This window comes from Oryzias latipes, chromosome 23, assembly GCF_002234675.1.
Source record: "Oryzias latipes chromosome 23, ASM223467v1".
NCBI lineage: Eukaryota > Metazoa > Chordata > Actinopteri > Beloniformes > Adrianichthyidae > Oryzias > Oryzias latipes.
This window is the reverse complement of record NC_019881.2, coordinates 6,530,280-6,549,160: the sequence shown is the minus strand read 5'-3', so window position 1 is coordinate 6,549,160 and position 18,881 is coordinate 6,530,280. Positions and strand designations below refer to the sequence as shown.

The following is an 18,881-nucleotide window of genomic DNA, read 5'->3' as shown; positions in this document are numbered from 1 at the left end:
CCACAATGCATTGCGTCTGAACAATTTTTTTTTTTTAATTGAGCATCAGGAGAACAGAACATGTACAAAAACAAGGCCAAATGTCAGACACTATTCAAACAATGCTCTTTTTTTTTTTTTGTAAACAAGACAAACACATAGCTGAACCCCACTCCCACCCCACCCTACAGAACATGAGACGTCCAAAAAATAATAAGAATTAAAAAAAAAAAAATATATATATATATATATATATATATATATATATGTATATATATATATATATTATTGAAAAGCTACGCACTGCCAGTTATCAGATACCCTGCAGGAATAATAAGATGGCCAAAGGAAGAGATACAGACCACGGATGTTAAAACACGAAAGCTCCTCACCATGCATGGAGGGTTCCATCCCAAATCCAGCACCCTGAGACTGTATGCTAGCCGCAAGGAAGGAGGCCGAGGACTAGTGAGCGTAGAAGCCACTATCCAGGATGAAACATCCAAGATCCATGAATACATCAAGCTCAAGGCCCCAACTGACAGTGTGCTCAGTGAATATCTCAGTCAATGGAGAGCAGAGGATACAGTGCTGGAGGACAGATCCTCATGGGAGGACAAACCCCTGCATGGGATGTACCACCGGACCATAACTGAAGTGGCTGATATCAAGAAGTCCTACCAATGGCTAGAAAGGGCTGGCCTACAGGACAGCACTGAAGCGCTCATCCTGGCAGCTCAGGAACAAGCCCTGAGCACCAGAGCGATAGAAGTTCAGATCTACCACACCAGACAAGACCCAAGGTGTAGGCTGTGCAAAGAAGCGCCTGAAACAATCCAGCACATAACTGCAGGGTGTAAGATGCTGGCAGGGAAAGCATACATGGAGCGCCACAATCAAGTGGCTGGAATAATATACAGGAACATGTGTGCAGAATATGAACTGGAAACCCCAAGGTCAAAATGGGAAACACCTCCGAAGGTGGTAGAGAAAGAGAAGGCAAAGATCCTGTGGGACTTCCAGATCCAGACTGATAGGATGGTAATGGCGAACCAACCAGACATTGTAGTGGTGGATAAAGAACAGAGGAAAGCCGTTGTGGTGGATGTGGCAGTGCCAAGCGATGGGAACATCAGGAAGAAGGAACATGAGAAACTGGAGAAATACCAGGGACTCAGAGAAGAACTGGAGAAAGCCTGGAAAGTGAAGGTGATAGTGGTGCCAGTGGTAATTGGAGCACTCGGGGCAGTAACCTCCAAGCTGGAGGAGTGGCTACAACAGATACCTGGAAAGACCTCATACCTCTCAGTCCAGAAAAGCGCAGTGCTAGGAACAGCTAAGATACTGCGCAGGACCCTCAAGCTCCCAGGCCTCTGGTAGAGGACCTGAGCTTGGAGGAGAAACCACCCGCGGAGGGTGAGAGGGGCGTTTTTTTTTTTATATAAATAAAAATGAAAAACATAAATAAAAATGAATTTAAAAAATGATTACATCAAGCGACATAAGCAGGTATGCACCACTAAGGCTCAGTGTGACAACACAAGAAAACAGGAAAGTCAGAAGCTGCTACTTGGGGACAGTTTTGAGCTCATTAAAGTATGATAGTATCGGGCCCCACACATAGAAATTTGGCTCTGGACCCCCCTAGTGTGTATTTAATCTTTTCTTGCTCCATAAATTGTAACAAGTCACTGAACCCTAGAGACACTTTTGGTGGTTTATTTGACTTCCAGTGTAGTAAAATCCTCCTACGTGCAAGTAGTGTTGTAAAAGCAAAGATATGTTTATTTCGTTTAGTTAGAGTGGATTGTTTTCTACCTGTGATGCCGAATATAGCCATGGCTGCGTTGGGTTGAAGATTAATTTTAAGAGCTTATGACAATGTTTTAAAAATGACAGATTAGTAGGACGTCAGAGATGAACACAGCCAGAACATATGTGTTAAGTCAGCAGGAGTATGGTGACAATATCACAGCTGGCTTATACATTAGGATAAATCTTTGCTAGTTTTGCTTTGGAGTAACGTCTGAACTATTTTTGCCCCAAAAAAATGTATTTAAATGTAATTTTTTAAATAAACCATTAAGGTTTACATCTTCAGAACTCAGGATTCATAAACGATCATCGCAAAACGGTCATATAAAGGAGATTTTAACTTCAAGAAAACAATGACGTCATATCCGTTGGTTAAAAAAAAAGTAGTGAGCATGGTGTCAGAAAAAAATCCAGGGCGCTACATAGTGCCGCACTAAATTGTTTTCTTTGTGAATATAGACAAATTTATTAAATTGTATTTTAGCGAATATAGACCAGAATACATGCGTTTTTTGCAAAGAAATTGTATTTAATTTTTTTTAAATAAACCATTAAGGTTTTCATCTTCAGATCTCAATGCATTCATAAATGGTCATCGCAAAACGGTCATATAAATTAGACTTACTTTTTAAAATTGATGACATCCTATTTGACGTAATAAAAAAAAAGGTAAGTGAGCATGGTGTCCAAATTACTTTTAAAATCCAGGGCACTAGATAGTCCCGAACTTTTTAGTTTTTTAGTAGTTAGGGTGGGATATTAGACACAGCCACTGTGACTATGCTAACTCCAAACCTTGTTAGTAACTCATAAAAAAATACAGTCCGACATGCTACACGTCAGCATACTCCAAATACCTGTAAATCCCAACCGTATAAGTAACATGTGAAAAAAACAGACTGACACTGCTAAAACAAACCTTAACGTGACTCCGCTAATTTCAAGCCTTGTTAGTAACGAGCAAAAAAAAGGTCTGACATGTTATCAGGATCACAATGACCCCTATTTTGTTTGGAATTTGTAAAACAGACATTTTGACAGAGCATCATTCTACATCAGTAAACACAGCCAGAATTAATCCACATATAAAGCACTTTGGATTATAAACTGCACTGTCGATTTAAGAAAAATTAAGGCTTTTATCGTCTGCCTTATAGTGCAAAAAATACAGTAAGTTTTCTCCCCTGTAGTTCTTCATCATTCCACTAGGGGCAGTAGACGTTAATTTCCTGGTTATTACAAAATGACTGCTTCCAAGAAGTCGCAAAAACACTTGACGGAAAAAGGTTTGGTAATTTTCACAACTTTATGGTGGAAATAACTCATCTATTGTTATTTATTTTTACAAATGACTACTTAATACTTTACTTGACTTACTTAATACACGAAATGAGTAATGCAAAATTTGTTAAAAATGTGTGGATCAAATTTGAGACAGTGGGCAAATACTGTGCTTTTTGCCTGAACACTCACGTCAATATTTTGGGATCTTAAACTAATAATGTTGTAAATAAAAACTTATTAAATCACCAAATGTATCATAATTGGTACTATCTATATCTCATTAAAAAGGGATTATGCAACCTTTTTGTGGATTTTATAAAAAGAGTTTAAAGAAACATTTTTTTAAACTTAATGTTCTGTCAATTCTCTGATCTAGTAGGCTCTACGGGGTTAACAAGTTTGACATTGATTCTAAAAATAAAAGAGAATAATTGTAATCCAAGAAACAGGTCTCATGCAAGCTTTAGACACAGATTTTTCAATAAAGTGAACCAATTCTTGCAAGGACTCTACAGGAACCTGATTAGAATCAATCTGTGCATCAGCAAAGAAAAATATCCCATAATGCCAGAGGCTTTTTCTTTTAAGTAGCGTCATGCTTTTTGTTGTCAGAGTGCCACTGAACCATCAAGCCCGGGGTACCAGCACTTGGCTAATTACTGGGTCTAATTCCCAGACATTAGAGGAGGGATTGTCATGCTCTCGTGGCTGTCAAAGCCGTTCTTCCATGGTGTAATGGTTCACTTCAGCTGCACCCTGCTGGTCTTTCCAAACTCTCTTTACTTTTTTGCACAAACTTATTTTTTGACTTGTGGTTTGAGTTGTATAGAGGTGTTGCAGCGCACAACGGTGGAGGTGTTTGTTTCATCTTATGGGGACTGAGGGCTCCCTGATGAAATGCATTCCTTTGGCTGTTTGGAAAGAAAAACTTCCTGAAGGTATGGGGATTCTAAAGGTGGTGTTTGAAGAGCACTTAGGTACTTCAAACAAAAAACACAAGAACAAAAAACATTTTGTACTGTTTCTGCAGGTTTGAACGTCTTTTTAAAAGCTGATTTCAAGGCCATTACTTAACAGGATTCAAGAGTTTTTCATTTAGACACTAATTTTGATTCATTCAAAGAGGAATTGTGTTTACAGATTTCTACTTAATGCATATTTTTGGATGAAAAAAGACATCACCTGGCTAAAATGGTTTAGAGACTGATGGAATAAAAACCTTAAACATGCAAATTGATGACTTTGATAGACATTGAAGCAAATTCAAGTATAGCACATCATTAAGAAGTTGTCTTTTTTTGCATTATTTAAAAACAATGGTTTTGTTTAGTCTCCTAAATTTGTATGTTTTTTTCATGTATTGTTATTTTAATTAATTGTGAAGTAAAGATAAACGATTTGACTAAAAATTATTCATTAAATCTAAAATCTATTTTTGCTTTCAGCATTTAGATGTGATTAACTGTCATAAAAATACTACAAAAATACAATACAATACAAAAATGTGATTAATTTTATAACCAAGCCCACTAAAATGAATATGGAAAAAGAAAAAGCTTGAATTTTACTTGTTTTTTTTCTTTTTCCAACCCACAGATTTGGTACCTTTGCTTTCCAAAATTAATTTTATTTAAACTGTCAGGAGTTCAGTGATGTCTAAAGTAAATTCTTCTGTTTCAGGAGTGAAGAAAACAATATTTTTAAAAAAGCACAGTTTTTACCAAAGATTAGAGAAATAATATTTGTCCTTTTTTATTGAATTCTCGAAAAGACATAAAAATATAAAACTATAAAAGTACTATGTAAAGAACATAACACAATTCCAAAATATTTTAACACAATTATTCTTAACTACTGTAGCGTAAGACGAATATGTGTCCTGTCTGACCAACTCTCTTCAAATGCCATTTTATTAAAGTTTTTCTATTCTAAATTTTAGTAAAAAATAATTATTTTTTCTTCATTTAAAGTTTTCTTTTGACCTTTTTTAAAAAATAAAAATCTTTTTAATAACTAGATTTGAACAGAGAAGAAGCTATTAGGCCTCGCTGCTGTCGCTGAAGCTGGTTTTGGTTTCTCCATCACTGCTGCAGTCTGTCCCGCTCGGCAGCGCGCCGCGCCCGCGCGCTTCTCCGAGCGCCACATGCCTCCCGGAGGCGCTCAGCTCCAGCAGGCTCTGCAGACGTTTGATGTAGTCGATGGCCGCGCGCAGCGTCTCCACTTTACTGAGCCGTTTGTCCTCGAACTCCTGCGGCAGGTGCTCCCGGAGACGCGCGTAACCCTCGTTTACGCAGCGCACCCGGTGCCGCTCCCGCTCGTTCCTCTTTTGGATAAACGCGGGTTCGAAGGAGTAATCGCACACGCCGAAGGGGGTGCGGAAGGGCAGGTAGGAAAGTCGTCCACAGGGCAGCCTCTGGCCGTGGATGGGGTCGAAGTACGCTGCGTCAAGGTCGAAGATAGAAAGCGCGTCACTGTAGTGCGCAGAATTGCTGTCGCCGTGGAGAGCCAGAGGAGGCGCGAAGGGAATGTGCTCCACAAACTTCTTGCTATGAAATGACATCTCTCTAAAAAACATACACAGATGTTTTCAGAATTAGAAGTTCATTAAAAGAACATATTCTGTCATTGAATCCGCCAAGTTACCCTGTTGGTCATCTCGCGTAAAACTTGGCTTGGATCTTCTGCATCCCCACGGTGCCAGAGGAGAACTCTGTTGGTGCAGCTTTGGCTGTGGAGGCTGCGAACCTAAATGGAGTGGGTGTATCTGGGGCGGAGATGCAGGCATGGGAATTTATTACCAAGAAATCAACACTTCCCTCTTTCCTCATTACGCACAATAAATTACTAACCATAGAAATACCCAAGGAACCAAAGATTCATTCATTCATCTTCTTCTTCTGTTTATCCCTTTCAGGGTCACGGGGCTGCCGGAGCCTATCCCGGCCACTTATGGAGGAAGGCGGGGGACACCCTGAACAGGTCGCCAGTCTGTCGCAGACACCAAAGATTTGATTTTTACCATTTTTATTGGTATGTTTTCGACAACAATCAGGCCGGGCTAATGTTCCACAGAGCCCCTGGCTATAATGCACCTTTGCACTTTCAATATGATTTCATTTTAGTTTATATGTCCTTATTTAGACTGAAGTTTTAGTGTTTTCTTATTGATCCACATTTAACATTTGCTTTAAGTATTTTTTTGTATCCAAACTTATTTCTTTGTCTATTTTGTTATAGTTCAGCTTTTTGGTGCTCTTTCGTTTTCTGTTACTTTTGTATTTGTAAGAGTTTTGTGTTGTTTTAAGGATTTTACTTTTTTTGTTTTGTTAGTGGTTCTTCTGTTCTTTTCATCCCATTCTCAAAGAAAACGTGCTGACAAATGAATTGACACTACATGATCACACGACTGAAGGTATTATTTTTATTATTATTGTCCTTGTTTGGTTTGTTATTTTGTCCTTTTCATTGATCAAAACTAAAGATATTTGAACAATGCACGAAATGATCTGCTATCTATTTTGAAGGCACAACAGTGGAAAAGAAGAACTCTTTTTTTCAACATGGTTTTTATATGTTAATAATAACCAAATAACAACAACAATACATTTTATTCATGGGTGCTTTTTTGTGACATTGAAAGTTTTGTGACATTGAAGGTTCCCTTACATAAAAATAGACTCAGACAAATACAATAAAAAAACACTAAGCAAGCAAACAAACTTAAATTAAAAACACACTGTGAAGTTTATATTTTATATTTAGCTAAACAACAAACAAAAATGTGTAATTTTTTTTGTTGTTTTTTTTTTTTTGCTATTCCTTTTGTATAGTGCTCTGGAATTACCGTTTGTAAAAGGCATTTTAAAGACCCACTCTGATGAAAATTGTGTTTTTGGAATTTTCAACATGTTCTTGTGGTATATTTTTTTATGATGTAGCTGGAGGGCATGTAAACAGAGAGCTTTCAAATATGGTTGCAGGGAAGAGGGGCAGCTTTTCTTCAAAGGTTCCACCCACAACTCAGAGGAGAATTTCTAATGAACTACTGCTGCTCTGCAGAAACTGTTCTAAAAAATGACAATTTTTTTGTGGCTAAAAACAGCATATACTTAATTGAAAGGCCACTGGGGGACACTTTTACAATAGATCAAAAGATTATTGGAGTGAGTCTGTAAATAAAAGGGATAAATAAAGTTTTTGGGTGAAAAAAAATCTTTTGAAGTTTTGGATTATAGTTCTTAATTTGTACTTCCCTTTTCCAATTTTAAATTGATTTTTATTACTTATCATAAATATTCGAAGTCATTTGAGAAAATACTGTCAAATCACAACCCAAACACATTTGAGGATTTGTTTTTACGTTTGGACGGTAAAACTGACCTCAGATCTGTTGCACGCAAACGTGCGTCTGCGCATGTGCAGTAGAACAGTAGTTCTGTCATGGCTCCGTTCAGGAAGGTTTTGGCTTATTTTGCTGCTCTTTTACGGGAATTTATATTTGTTATTAAAACCAAGTCGACTTTTCCTTCATGTTTGGAGGATTGTAAAGCCTCTCAACCCTAAGTAAATCAGCTTTTTCTGCTGTGACGGTTTGGAGCGCCGTAAGTTAGCAATGCTACCATTAGCATAAATCGAGCCCCATATTAAGTGAGCTGTTTTACACAAAATGATGATAAATCTTTGTTTTAATGCAGGGAATTGTTTTTCTTTGGACCCAACGGAAAGTTTGTTTGCTTTTATGGTCGGTCCTATTTTCCACGCGGAGTAATATGAAGCAGAAGTTGCTGAATTCAGGTCAGACCAGTGTTTTTTGTTGTGTTTTAGTGAAACAATTAACCTTGTCGTCCTTTGAATTGATGCACAGTGTTGACAGGAGGTTTGTTTTTGGATGAGAAACAGGATGAACGACATGAATCTGAGTCCTGTGGGGATGGACCAGCTGAGTGTGGCCTCGGTGAGCACCGGACACCTGGGTCTGCCTACCTCACCCACTCACAATGCTATTCCCACTCCAGGTAGGGTCACGGACAGAAGTCACTTCTTTCACTGAAGCTCCTATGTGGAAAATTCTAATGTGCTTGGCTTATTCCTAAAAAACAAAAAAGATCACAAAGTTAGTCAAATAAATAAATAAAAAATCCTATACTTTTTTTAAGTCAATGCTAATGACAATTTCTCAGTCGGTTAGATGGAAAGAAAAATTAACTGCTTCTTCAATTTATGAAGGAAAATATGCAAATGCTTTTCAAAATAAAAGCTTTGACAACAAGGCATTTTATGATGGGGAAAGAATTCTGACACATGATCACTACCTTTTGTTTTAATCTTCAAATATGAAGTCACAGATTTCCCAAAGTAAAGACCTAATATCATCATTTCCGGTTCCGGGTTACACAGCAGGACGCGTGGCGTGCCTCTCTGCGAATACAACTATCTTCAAATTACTTAAAAAGTTGATTTTCTCCAAAAAAGAGAGCTCACCATGCCCCCGAAGAAAACCCAGGAATACGAAGACCTCTACTTTACTGATATAGTATTATGTTTTATTCATATGAATGGCTTTTATAAGTAACATAATCTATATATATTTTAGATGACTGATCTGAATTTGCCATGTTGATTTCTAAAATAGTTATTTTTGACGTAATACTTAAGCAATTCATCTTTGTCATGTGCTTTATCGATATCTTATGATTTTTAATACTGTCTGATAAAAACTGGGAACCGAGTATTGATAAATCATGTAATAAAATGGTTATAGTATAACGGGGTGGGATTATATAAGTTCGCTTCCTTCCACTCCCTTTCAAGCAATATTTATTAATATGTCTAATTATCCTAAGTTTGATTAGTTACTGTATGAATGTATAACTGATGATTATATTGCTGTTGTGTATTATTTCTACTCAATTGCTTGAAATAAACCCATTTCAAATCAAATCAAATCAAATTAATAAATGCAAACATTTTTCAAAGACTATTTATGAATCTATTGTGCTCTGATGATGAAAACTTCCAAATAAGAAAATTAATGAAAATACATTTTTTTAAACAAAGAAATCGTTCAAACGCAATGCATTGTGGTCTGTTTTTGCCAATCTAGAAAGCATGGATGCACGCAAGTTTTTCCCCAGAAGCTCCTGGGAAATTTCTAGGGCACTGGATTTTGGAATTTTAGGTTCAGACGGCTCTATGAAATCTATAGTTGTGAGTAGTGGATGAATTTGGAAAAATTAATTTGGAATTTGGAAAAAATAAATAAATAAAAACACAAAAAAATTAATAAAACAAATGATTAATCAATTATTGAAAATTGTCAAGTTGATTGACTTTTAATTATTTTATTTCACTTGCTTCCAAATAATTGATAAGCTGATTCTTGAATTTTTCCTAATGAAACATAATTTTGTACATATTATTAACTTTTGATACTTGACGAAATTTTTCTATAAAATTTCCTGAAACAGTGTTTTGTCTATTTTACTGATACAGTATTGTTTTTTTTAATCATATCAATGACTTTTATAATTAACATATTCTGCATATATTTTGGATACTTTATTGCCATGTTGATTTCTAAAAATTATTTTTTACAAAATAATTTAAGTAATTCATCTTTGTCATGTGCTTTCTAGGAACCGGATATTGATAAATCATGTAATAAAATGGTTACAGTAGAACAGGGGTGGGATTATATAAGTTTGCTTCCTTCCACTCCCTTTCAAGCAATATTTAATTTTATGTCTAATTATGCTAAGTTTGATTAGTTATTGTATGATTGTATAACTGATGATTGTTTTGTTTTTGTGTATTATTCTTATTTGATTGCTTGAAATAAACCATTTCAAATCAAATCAAATCAAATTTGGACACAACCTATGGCTTTCTGCTCTATAGGTAAATGAATAGAACATTATTTATACAAAACTTTACAACACCATCAGGGTGCCAAAGCGCATTACAATAAAGATAAGTTTAAATTAAGAAACAGAATTAAGAATTAGAGCAAAATTAAAAACAGTATTATATTTAAAAAGCTGTAAAATACGTAAAAAGCACGTAATAAATTAGATAAAAGAAACAAACCTATGAATTGATTTTTGGACCTTTTAAACTCTTGAACTGAATATATTTTCAATTTTGTCAAATGAGCTAAATTTTCTTTTTTTGTAATGTTCGAAGTTACACTTACGGTTTCCCTAAAGTGTTAGAAACTATCAACCAGGCCCCGTTTGTAGTAAGTAGTTCTTCAGGAATCACTTGATCTTTTCTTGATTAAAATAAAAACTGTCCAGACAGCATATTAGCATATTATAAAGGTTTAAAGTCCCCTAATTAGCTTTAAGCCAAAATCTAAAAATCTCTTTTGTGACATTTTTCTGCAGAGCAGCAGTAGTTGGTTAAAAAATTTATCTCTGAGGTGTGAGTGGGACTGTTGGCGCAGATCAACCCCGTCCCCCCTTCCCCTCCCCATTGCTGAGAGTGTGGAGCAAGGGAGCTTGTGGCCCGCCCCGCATATTTTCTGCGTCACAAATACGATCTTTTTTTCAACTGCATTTTTTTGTCTGCTCCTGATTCATTCGAATTAAAAAATACTCAGAAATGCAATTTTAAGCTTAATTTTCTTTATATATATATCGTCTATCCTGAAAATAATACCACAAAAACATGTTAGAAACACCATTTTCATTAGAGTGGGTATTTGAATAAATGAAGCACCCTTGTTGACTGACATTGTGTTCTAATCTTTGGTATAACAGGTTGGGTTTTTTTCGTCTTTGTGGATTGTTTTGTTTCAGGCATGCCGGTGGCCATCCCGAGCCTGGGACCTTCCCTCGGCTCCCTCCCTTCTGCCCTGTCCTTGATGCTCCCTATGGGTCCTCTGAGCGACAGGGGGGTGATGTGCGGCCTCCCGGACAGGAATTACTCCCTGCCGCCGCCTCCGTACCCCCACCTGGAGAGCAGTTACTTTCGCCACATACTTCCAGGTGCACTTATGCCTTTGTAATTTCATGTTTTAGAAACAAAGGAGAATCAATGATGTTCTTTAAAAGAACACAGACGGTTTAGTTAACTGTCCGGTTTCCCATCAGGCATTCTGTCCTACCTCGCCGATCGTCCGCCCCCTCAATACATCCACCCCAGCAGTCTGAACATGGACGGGACTCTGTCAGTGTCCAGCAGTAATCCCTCCGGGCTGGATCCGTACAGTGGTCCCGGAGGTCCTCTGGAGCAGGGCTTGGTGCCCATGGACTCACGTCAGGTCCCTGGACAAGCAGACCTCCACCAAACCGGCCCGCACGAGCTGGACTCCACTGGGCTGACCATGGAATCGCGAGTCAGCAGCCCCATATCTCCCGACCGGATGGGAGAGGAGCTGGCGTCCATGGATGGCGTCGGGGTGGTGGCCGTGTCTGACAGCCAGCAGCAGCTCGGAGGGGGCCGGCAGCCCCAGCCTCACGAGGGCCTGACGGGGCTGGACTCGTCTGCGGGGGTGATGCCCCTCCACGGATCCGCCGTGCTGGAGCTCGGGGAGCAGCTCCAAAGTAACGGGGAAATGAACAACGGGGTTGTGAGCGTGGTGCTCACCAGCTCCATGGCTGGCCAGAGCCAGCTGGAGGCGGTGTCGCTCCACGGACACTCGGGGATGGGCCTGGAGGCGGTGAACGTGTCCCCCATAACCGCAGAGGTATCGCTGGGGCCAGACAACAACCTGGTGCTGGTCAACTCCACCCTGCAGCTTGAAGACTCCACCCCCAACAAGGAGAACGTGGCTCCCGCATACAACGTGTGTGAGTTTGTGACCAGTGTGGGAAAATCTTCCTTGGATTTCATACTCAGAAATGCAATTTGAAGCTTAATTTTCTGTATATTTGTCCTCCATCCTCAGAAAAATGAACATGTTAAAAACACAATTTTACTTCAGAGTGGGTCTTTAACAGACCAAAGGACGCAAAACACTTGTCCACCCTTCTACCCCGTCTTAACTTTCCTTTTTTTTTTCAGGGTGCACGCTGTGCGAGCGCTCCTACACGTCGGACTGTCCCGAGCACGGCCCCGTCACCTTCATCCCCGACACGCCCATTCAGAGCAGAGCTCGCCTCTCCCTGCCGCGGTCTCTGTGTCTGCGCATCTCAGTGGCTGACGAGCCCCTCGGTACAAAACCTCCATATTTGGGTTTCATGCTTTTCCTGCATTTTTAGATTAGTCTCACTAGACGGTCATTCTACTTGGTATTTTCGTAAATTAAAGGCTGATTGCAGACGTTTCTTCCACACAGGGTAAAAAAAAAAATCTCCTTACTTTGTTCTCTGTGTAAATAAATATTGTTCTGACTCTTAGGAGTTTTTGCTCGCGACATTATTCACCCAAGGACTTGCTTTGGACCCTTGGTGGGCCAGCACTGCACCAACGCAGATCTCTCTGATTGGCCAGAGAAGGACACACCTCAAATTTGGAAGGTTTGTGCTGATAAACCTTTGTCTACACCAGGGGCGTCCAATTCCAGGCATCGAGGGCGGGGCTTGTGCTGGTTTTCCAGAAGCCCTGCCCTATCTGCTGCTGGTTACTTGAATCAGGTGTGTTAAGCCAATAAGGAGTTTCAATGGCAGGTTGGATGGAAAAATTGTAGGACACCGGCCCCCAACGTCTGGATTTGGACACCCCCGGTCTACACCATGGATGTAGAATCATGAAAACTCAAAAAGAATCTCTTTCTCTCTGTTTTTGTCTCAGATGTATCATAACAATGTGTTGGAGTTCTGCATAGTGACCACAGACGAGAATGAATGCAACTGGATGATATTTGTCCGCAGGGCCCGGTAGGAAACGATGCGTTCAGTGTTTCTCTTCTCAAAACATCACAATAGTACGACGTGAAATGCCAACATCCGCTTACAGCTGCTTTGTGTATTAGAACACACGAAGAGCAGAATCTGGTGGCGTATCCTGCAAATGGCAAACTCTTCTTCTGCACAACCACAGAGATCCACCCAGAGCAGGAGCTGCTTTTCTACTACAGCCGGGACTACTGCCGGGTGATGGGTGAGAGGAGAAATGATCCAATGAAAGCAAAAATAAGGATTTGAGCCCCTGTGAGTTTGTCCACTTAAAAAGAAAGTGACAGTCTGTCATCTTAGTGGTAGCTTCATTTGAACAGTGAGAGATGTATAGTGACGTAATTGGTTTAAAGAATCAATACACATTTATTTGCATTTCCTTGAGGGTCAGAAGTTTGTGATCCCATAGTAACTATTAAGAATTCTAGGTCAGACCAATTTAACTACGTTCATACCAAGCATTTAATGCATGTTCAAGAATGCGCTGTTCTTTTATTTTTCTGCTGTTTACTAGCGCATGTCCACCACCTACAGTTGGAAGAGGCTTGGTGCGAAGCGGTTCATTGCTAGCCTCTTTTCACTGGTGGATTAGCATCACGTCAGGAGAGCGGCCCGAAATGCCCGGTTACTTTTCATTAGAAGTGGTCACTTGAACGCCCGTTGCTGGGAGCAGCGTGAGAATAACTTTAGACTCTCCTAATCAACTCGTCACCTGAAATGAAGTCACCTGTTTGAACTCATCACCTGTAGGAAAGACGCCTCTCCACAGAATCCAGACTCCAAACTCTCCAACAGTTCAGCTCTCCAACTGAACAGGAGATTGTAGATCTGCACAAAACCATCAGCAAGACGCTGACGGTTGAGTCGACAACTGTTGGCGCAACACGAGCATCAATCCACCTTTAGGTTTTGGGGCTCCAAGCTAGATCTTACGTGGTGGGGTTTCCACGATTATGAGGACGGTGAACGCATTGAAAACAGCACAGCAGGAGTTAGTGGATGATCTCAAAGCAGCTGAGACCACAGTCGCCAAAAAACCATTGGTGAAACTTTACACTGCAATGGTTGAACATCTTGCAAGTAGCTCTGCTTGAGAAGGCACATGTGTCGGCCTGCCTGAAGTTTGTCAATTTTGAGGTTTGGGAGGAGGGGGTTCTGCGCAGGGCTACTTTACTGCCCAGCCAGTCTCTGGAAAACCTCAGTCCTGTAGTAAAGAGAGCTGAAATTCAGTTGCTAAGCAACAGCCACCATCATTTGCAAAGAAGAGTGGATCAGAATTCCTCCTGATGTGTGCAGAAAGCTGCTCATCAACTACAAGAACCGCCTGACCTCTGGACTTACTACTCGCTAGTGAGTCTTTCTGGCAAGAGGGATCAAATCCTTATGTCCCTCAGTGAAAATGTAAATATGTTTCTATAAATTCTTTAAAGTCAATTTCTTGGTTTTCTTTGTGATGTTCTATCTCTCGCTGTTCGGATGAACCTAGCATTAGGATGACAGACTGCCCATTTCCTTTATATGTGGGCAAATCTACAAAATCAGGAGTCAAATGCTTCTTTCCTGCACTGTAGTGCATAAAATGGACATGTGCTGCATGCTTCTGAACATTAAATCTCCTTTTCTGTTTAGGTGTTCCTCAGACTCCTGAGGGTCAGATATGTCAGTGTGGTAAAGAGTGCTCGTCATTTTCTGAGCTCAAAGCTCACCTTAGTAGCCATAATAGTAACAGCACCCATAATGCAGCTCCGCACGGCCACAGCCCAACGCAGCACAACCATTCTCAGCAGCACCAGCGGGAGCAGGAGGAGCAGCAGCCGCCGCCACACCTTCACCAGGAAGAGAAGCTTCCCAATGGAAGCTCCAGCTCCTCTTCCTCCCCCTGGCCCTGTCACAGTCACGCCACGGGACAACCAAACAGCGGCAATGGTCGAAACTCTAATAACACCTCCAGGGCAAAAGGCCCGGGACATGTGCGGGAAAAGAAGTTCAAATGCAGCATGTGTTCACGTGCCTTCATCACCTCCACCAAGCTCAATATGCACTTCATGGGACACGTGGGGATGAAGCCTCACAAGTGTGAATACTGCAGCAAGGCGTTCAGCGACCCCAGCAACCTCCGGATGCACCTCAAAATCCACACAGGTGTGTGACCTCCGTTAACCCTTTCACACAGTATGTCACAAATTCAAAATGAACCATTTAAACCAGGACTCCTTCTAATTTAGACATTGACTGGAAAAATAATTAAAGAATATTTTTTTATATAATTGGAAATAAAATCAGGCATTAAGGGGTTAAAGCCAAAGGTTAGAAAATCCTCTCAGTTGTTGGTTTGTGCACCTTTCAGGGGGTCTTAAGGTAAAACTGCAAATCTTTCCGGGGATCAAATTTTCACTTTCTTTTTAAGGAAAAGAGGAAGAAGATTAAAACGATGCAAAAAAATATAGTCCTTGCAGTCCGTGACTGCTGCAGGCCATAACTAAAATCACACCAAGTTAGGAAAAGTGTGCTTGTTCTTCCATTGAAAAATACAATTCATTTATAAAAAATGATGAGAGCTTTTATTCAAACCTTAACCCTACATAAGCATTCGTATCATATTTCACATTTCTGAGACCCTTATCTCTCATTAGTAAGATCCAAAATGTCTCCCCTGTAGTTTATCATTATTCCACAAGGGCAGTGCTTCTCTGTTTTTTTTTGCAAAGCCCCCCCCCCCATAGGAAAAATAAAATGTTTATACATGTTTTATATAATAGATTGTAGTAAACCAATAGTGGCGCAGATTTTTTTCCCAAGCCCCGCCCGCCGTTAAATTTGCGTCCCGGGAAATTGCCGTACTGCCTGTGCCTAAAATTGCTATTACTGTGCGCGCCCCCCCCCCCCCCCCCCCCCCCCCCCCCCTGGCATCGCATCGGGGCCCGCCCCACTATTTGAGAAGCACTGCACTAGGGGCAGTAGAATGGCTTTTTCTGATTCTATTAAAATGTCTGCTTCCGTGAAATCTCAAAAACAGTTTTGGCGGGAAAACATTTCCACAACTTTATGGTAAAAAAAACTCATCTATTGTTATTTATTCTGATAAATGACTATTTGCTCTATGAAAGGTTGAAAAAAATGTGTTAATTCATTTTTTATAAAACAGTTACACCATGTTAAATGCGTCTGGATCAAATATGAGAAAGTGACTACGTAAATGCTTTTTTTTCCTGAATACTCATGTAAATAGTTTTGCTTCCTAATATAAATTATCTATATGTCATCATGAAAAAGAAATCACTTTTTTGTGGATTTCCGGGTTTAGAAAAGCATCTTCATTAAAAAAAAAAAATTACATTTTCTGTTATTTCTTTGACAAAGTGGACTTTACAGTCCTGCTCGGCTTCTGCCACGTAATCTCGATATTTTACTTTAAAAACTGCTGCCAGCGACATCATAACCCTCACAGGCGCTCGCCAAGGTTAAAGGTCAACAAAATGTTGGTTGTGGCTGTAGACTTAATCTGGAGGCATGTGAATGAAATTTCTTGAAGTTTGCCCAAACAAAAGTTTTATTTTTGTTTTGTTTGTTTTTTACTGTATCCCTTGTGCTATCCTAGGCACTTTAAAATTGGGAGTTGGGTCATCTAGACCCACTAGACAGTGCGCTGAACCTTTTTTCTTCTTCTTCACTGGTGTCCATGGATTACATGAAATCTTTCCACCTTTATCCACCTTTGTCATGGTAGGGAGAACACGTCAATGTAAGGGTGGGGTCATCTAAGATAGCACAAGGGATACTGTATGAAAATGTGAAAAGCTATAAGTCCTGCGGCTATCCCATAATAATTTCAAAACGTCGTTCTGATATCCCACCTCAAGAACACATACCTGATGGGACTGCTGCAAGACACAGGCTGTGTGCAAATCCTTCAATGGCCGCCCGCGGCCTTCCCGGTCGACATTGGCCGGGTCGTTTGTCGAGCAGGTTGGCCGGACGAGGACGGAGCTCAAAGTTTTCCTGGCTTATTTGATCCAACTTTTAATTTTGGAGGTGTAAATATAATAAGGTGTAATTATTTCCAACTCCGGGTCCAGCTTCACAGTCCGCCATTGTTGTCAGAAAATCTCCGGGTTTGGCCGCAAGGCATCTTGGGATATGGACAACATAGAAGGATACACCAGACCAGTCCTTGAAATCTGGAAAAAGAAGGCTGTATTTGTTTGAAAGAGTCGTTGAACTTGGACAGCACCCGTTGCTGTGCTGTGACGTAAGCAGCCTACAAATGCAGCCCAGGAAGAACACAGCCTTCAAGTTTGGACACCCCCATAGATGTTTTAAAAATGGCAAACCTATGAACTCCTGTTCTGTAAGGGTCCTGTTTGATTGGTCCTGGTCACTTTTAAAACCGGCTGTTCTTTTTCTGTCTTACAGGTCAGAAAAACTACAGGTGTACTGTTTGCGAAAAGCTGTTCACTCAGAAATCTCACGTGGCTTCACACATGCTCATCCACACCGGAGCTGAAAAGCTCAAGTGTGACCTCTGCGACCGGGCCTTCATCAGGAAACAAGACCTGAAGCAGCACATGTTCTCCCACACTCAGTAAGATGGCGTGTTTTGCAGAAAGGATTGTTGTTGTTTTTTTGTCATCCTGATGAGCTTCCATTTGTGTGCTTTGTTCTCCCAGTGAACGGCAGATTCAGTGCCCCAAGTGCAACAAAAACTTCCTCAAAACCAATCACTTGAAGAAGCACATGAACTCCCACGAAGGCCGCAGGGACTTCGTCTGCGAGAAATGCCACAAAGCTTTCCTCACCAAATATCACCTCACGCGTCACCTCAAGATCTGCAAGGGCCCCAAAGCGGAGAAAACGCCTCGAGAGGGGAAAGATCCGGTGGAAGAGGAGCCGGAAAAGGACTGCAGAGCGGCGAGAAAAGCAGCAGAGAGACTGATGGACGCGGCCAGCGATGAAGACTGTGGTTTAGACGTTGGAGGATACAGCTCTGAAAAGTCTCTGTCACCACCTCATTGAAGAATACCTGATGGGATGTTGTATTTATTACTATACCACTCTATACCTCTTATAGTTGCCAAAATATTCCTTCTGCACATTACTACTACATTATCTTACAAACATAATGGCTACATTAAACATTTTTTTACCACATCTTTGCTGCTATAGTAATTCTTGTATTGGGAAAACGCGTTTTTAATGTTTTTATGTATTTGTTTAAAACTCTCTTTTCACTGTAAACTCTGACTTTAGTTGAATGGAAATGTCAAATATGATGTCGACTTTTTTCTTATTGATCTTGGTGACATCATAGATGTGTTTTAGTGGTTGCAGAATAAAGTTAACCCTCTAAAGTCGGCGTAAAAATCTCTGAAACAAAGTAGCAATGGGTAAGAATAAAAATGATAATAATACAAGTTGGAAGTAAAAGTACAGGTCATAAATTAACGGATTAAATAAGGCAATAAATAGCAGCAGCGGTTTTCTACAGTCCTAGACCGTGTTGTTGTATAGTCTGACTGCTGTTGGGATGAAGGACCTCCTGTAGCGCTCTTGAGAGTTTGAACTGGCAGAGTTTGTAACAGGCCGCAACCATGACATCGAACCGTGACACCGTGCACTCAGACATCGAAATGCCACACAGCTGCAAACCCGTTTACCAGATGTGAGGGGTACTAGGGTTTCCAGACAATTCACAACCGACTCCACTGCTTTGACGGCCTTCACTGGTGACTCCACTGATACCAAGACACCTCGGTGAATGTTTGCAGTGACCACAAAAGCACGTGACCTGGACAAAGCAGCAATGGTCCACTGTCCTGTTCATTGAACTGTCACCTTGCACAGACAAAATGATGGTCGTCAGTGTTGCTGAAGAAGGTGAAGTGAGCGATACGCCGAGGTCAACATAGTCATCAGGGTTTGCTTTGGTGATGGAGGTGCAACAGTCTAGACAGGCATCACCAGTCA

General features: G+C 40.4%; 2 protein-coding genes across 4 annotated transcripts; one reads left to right on the top strand and one right to left on the bottom strand.

Moving 5' to 3' along the window:
• Positions 1–4,820: 4,820 nt before the first annotated feature.
• Positions 4,821–5,822, bottom strand: ascl4 (achaete-scute family bHLH transcription factor 4). Its single transcript, XM_011490934.3, has 2 exons — positions 5,722–5,822; positions 4,821–5,642 (listed from the first exon to the last, which is right to left on the bottom strand). The coding sequence occupies exon 2, from the start codon at positions 5,636–5,638 to the stop codon at positions 5,117–5,119; it is 522 nt and encodes a 173-aa protein (XP_011489236.1). The 5' UTR covers positions 5,639–5,642; positions 5,722–5,822; the 3' UTR covers positions 4,821–5,116.
• A 1,664-nt stretch (positions 5,823–7,486) lies between these two features.
• prdm4 (PR/SET domain 4) lies at positions 7,487–18,265 on the top strand. Of its 3 annotated transcripts, none has more exons than XM_020714320.2 (12): positions 7,487–7,641; positions 7,773–7,872; positions 7,978–8,093; positions 10,878–11,066; positions 11,172–11,870; positions 12,085–12,234; positions 12,421–12,539; positions 12,814–12,899; positions 12,995–13,122; positions 14,547–15,059; positions 17,331–17,499; positions 17,585–18,065. In XM_020714320.2, the coding sequence occupies exons 3-12, from the start codon at positions 7,979–7,981 to the stop codon at positions 17,928–17,930; spliced, it is 2,514 nt and encodes an 837-aa protein (XP_020569979.1). In that variant the 5' UTR covers positions 7,487–7,641; positions 7,773–7,872; position 7,978; the 3' UTR covers positions 17,931–18,065. The 3 variants fall into 3 exon arrangements, with proteins under 3 accessions (XP_020569979.1, XP_011489235.1, XP_011489234.1); XM_011490933.3 differs by having other exon boundaries at positions 7,487–7,679; XM_011490932.2 differs by lacking the exons at positions 7,487–7,641; positions 7,773–7,872 and having other exon boundaries at positions 7,967–8,093; positions 17,585–18,265.
• The last annotated feature ends 616 nt before the right edge of the window (positions 18,266–18,881 follow it).

Coding starts and splice junctions, on each gene's coding strand:
- ascl4 (XM_011490934.3), bottom strand. CDS start 5,638: ATGTCATTTCATAGCAAGAAGTTTGTGGAGCACATTCCCTTCGCGCCT.
- prdm4 (XM_011490932.2), top strand. CDS start 7,967: ATGAGAAACAGGATGAACGACATGAATCTGAGTCCTGTGGGGATGGAC. Junction 12,235..12,420: donor AGTGGCTGACGAGCCCCTCG/GTACAAAACCTC, acceptor TCTGACTCTTAG/GAGTTTTTGCTCGCGACATT. Junction 15,060..17,330: donor GCACCTCAAAATCCACACAG/GTGTGTGACCTC, acceptor TCTGTCTTACAG/GTCAGAAAAACTACAGGTGT.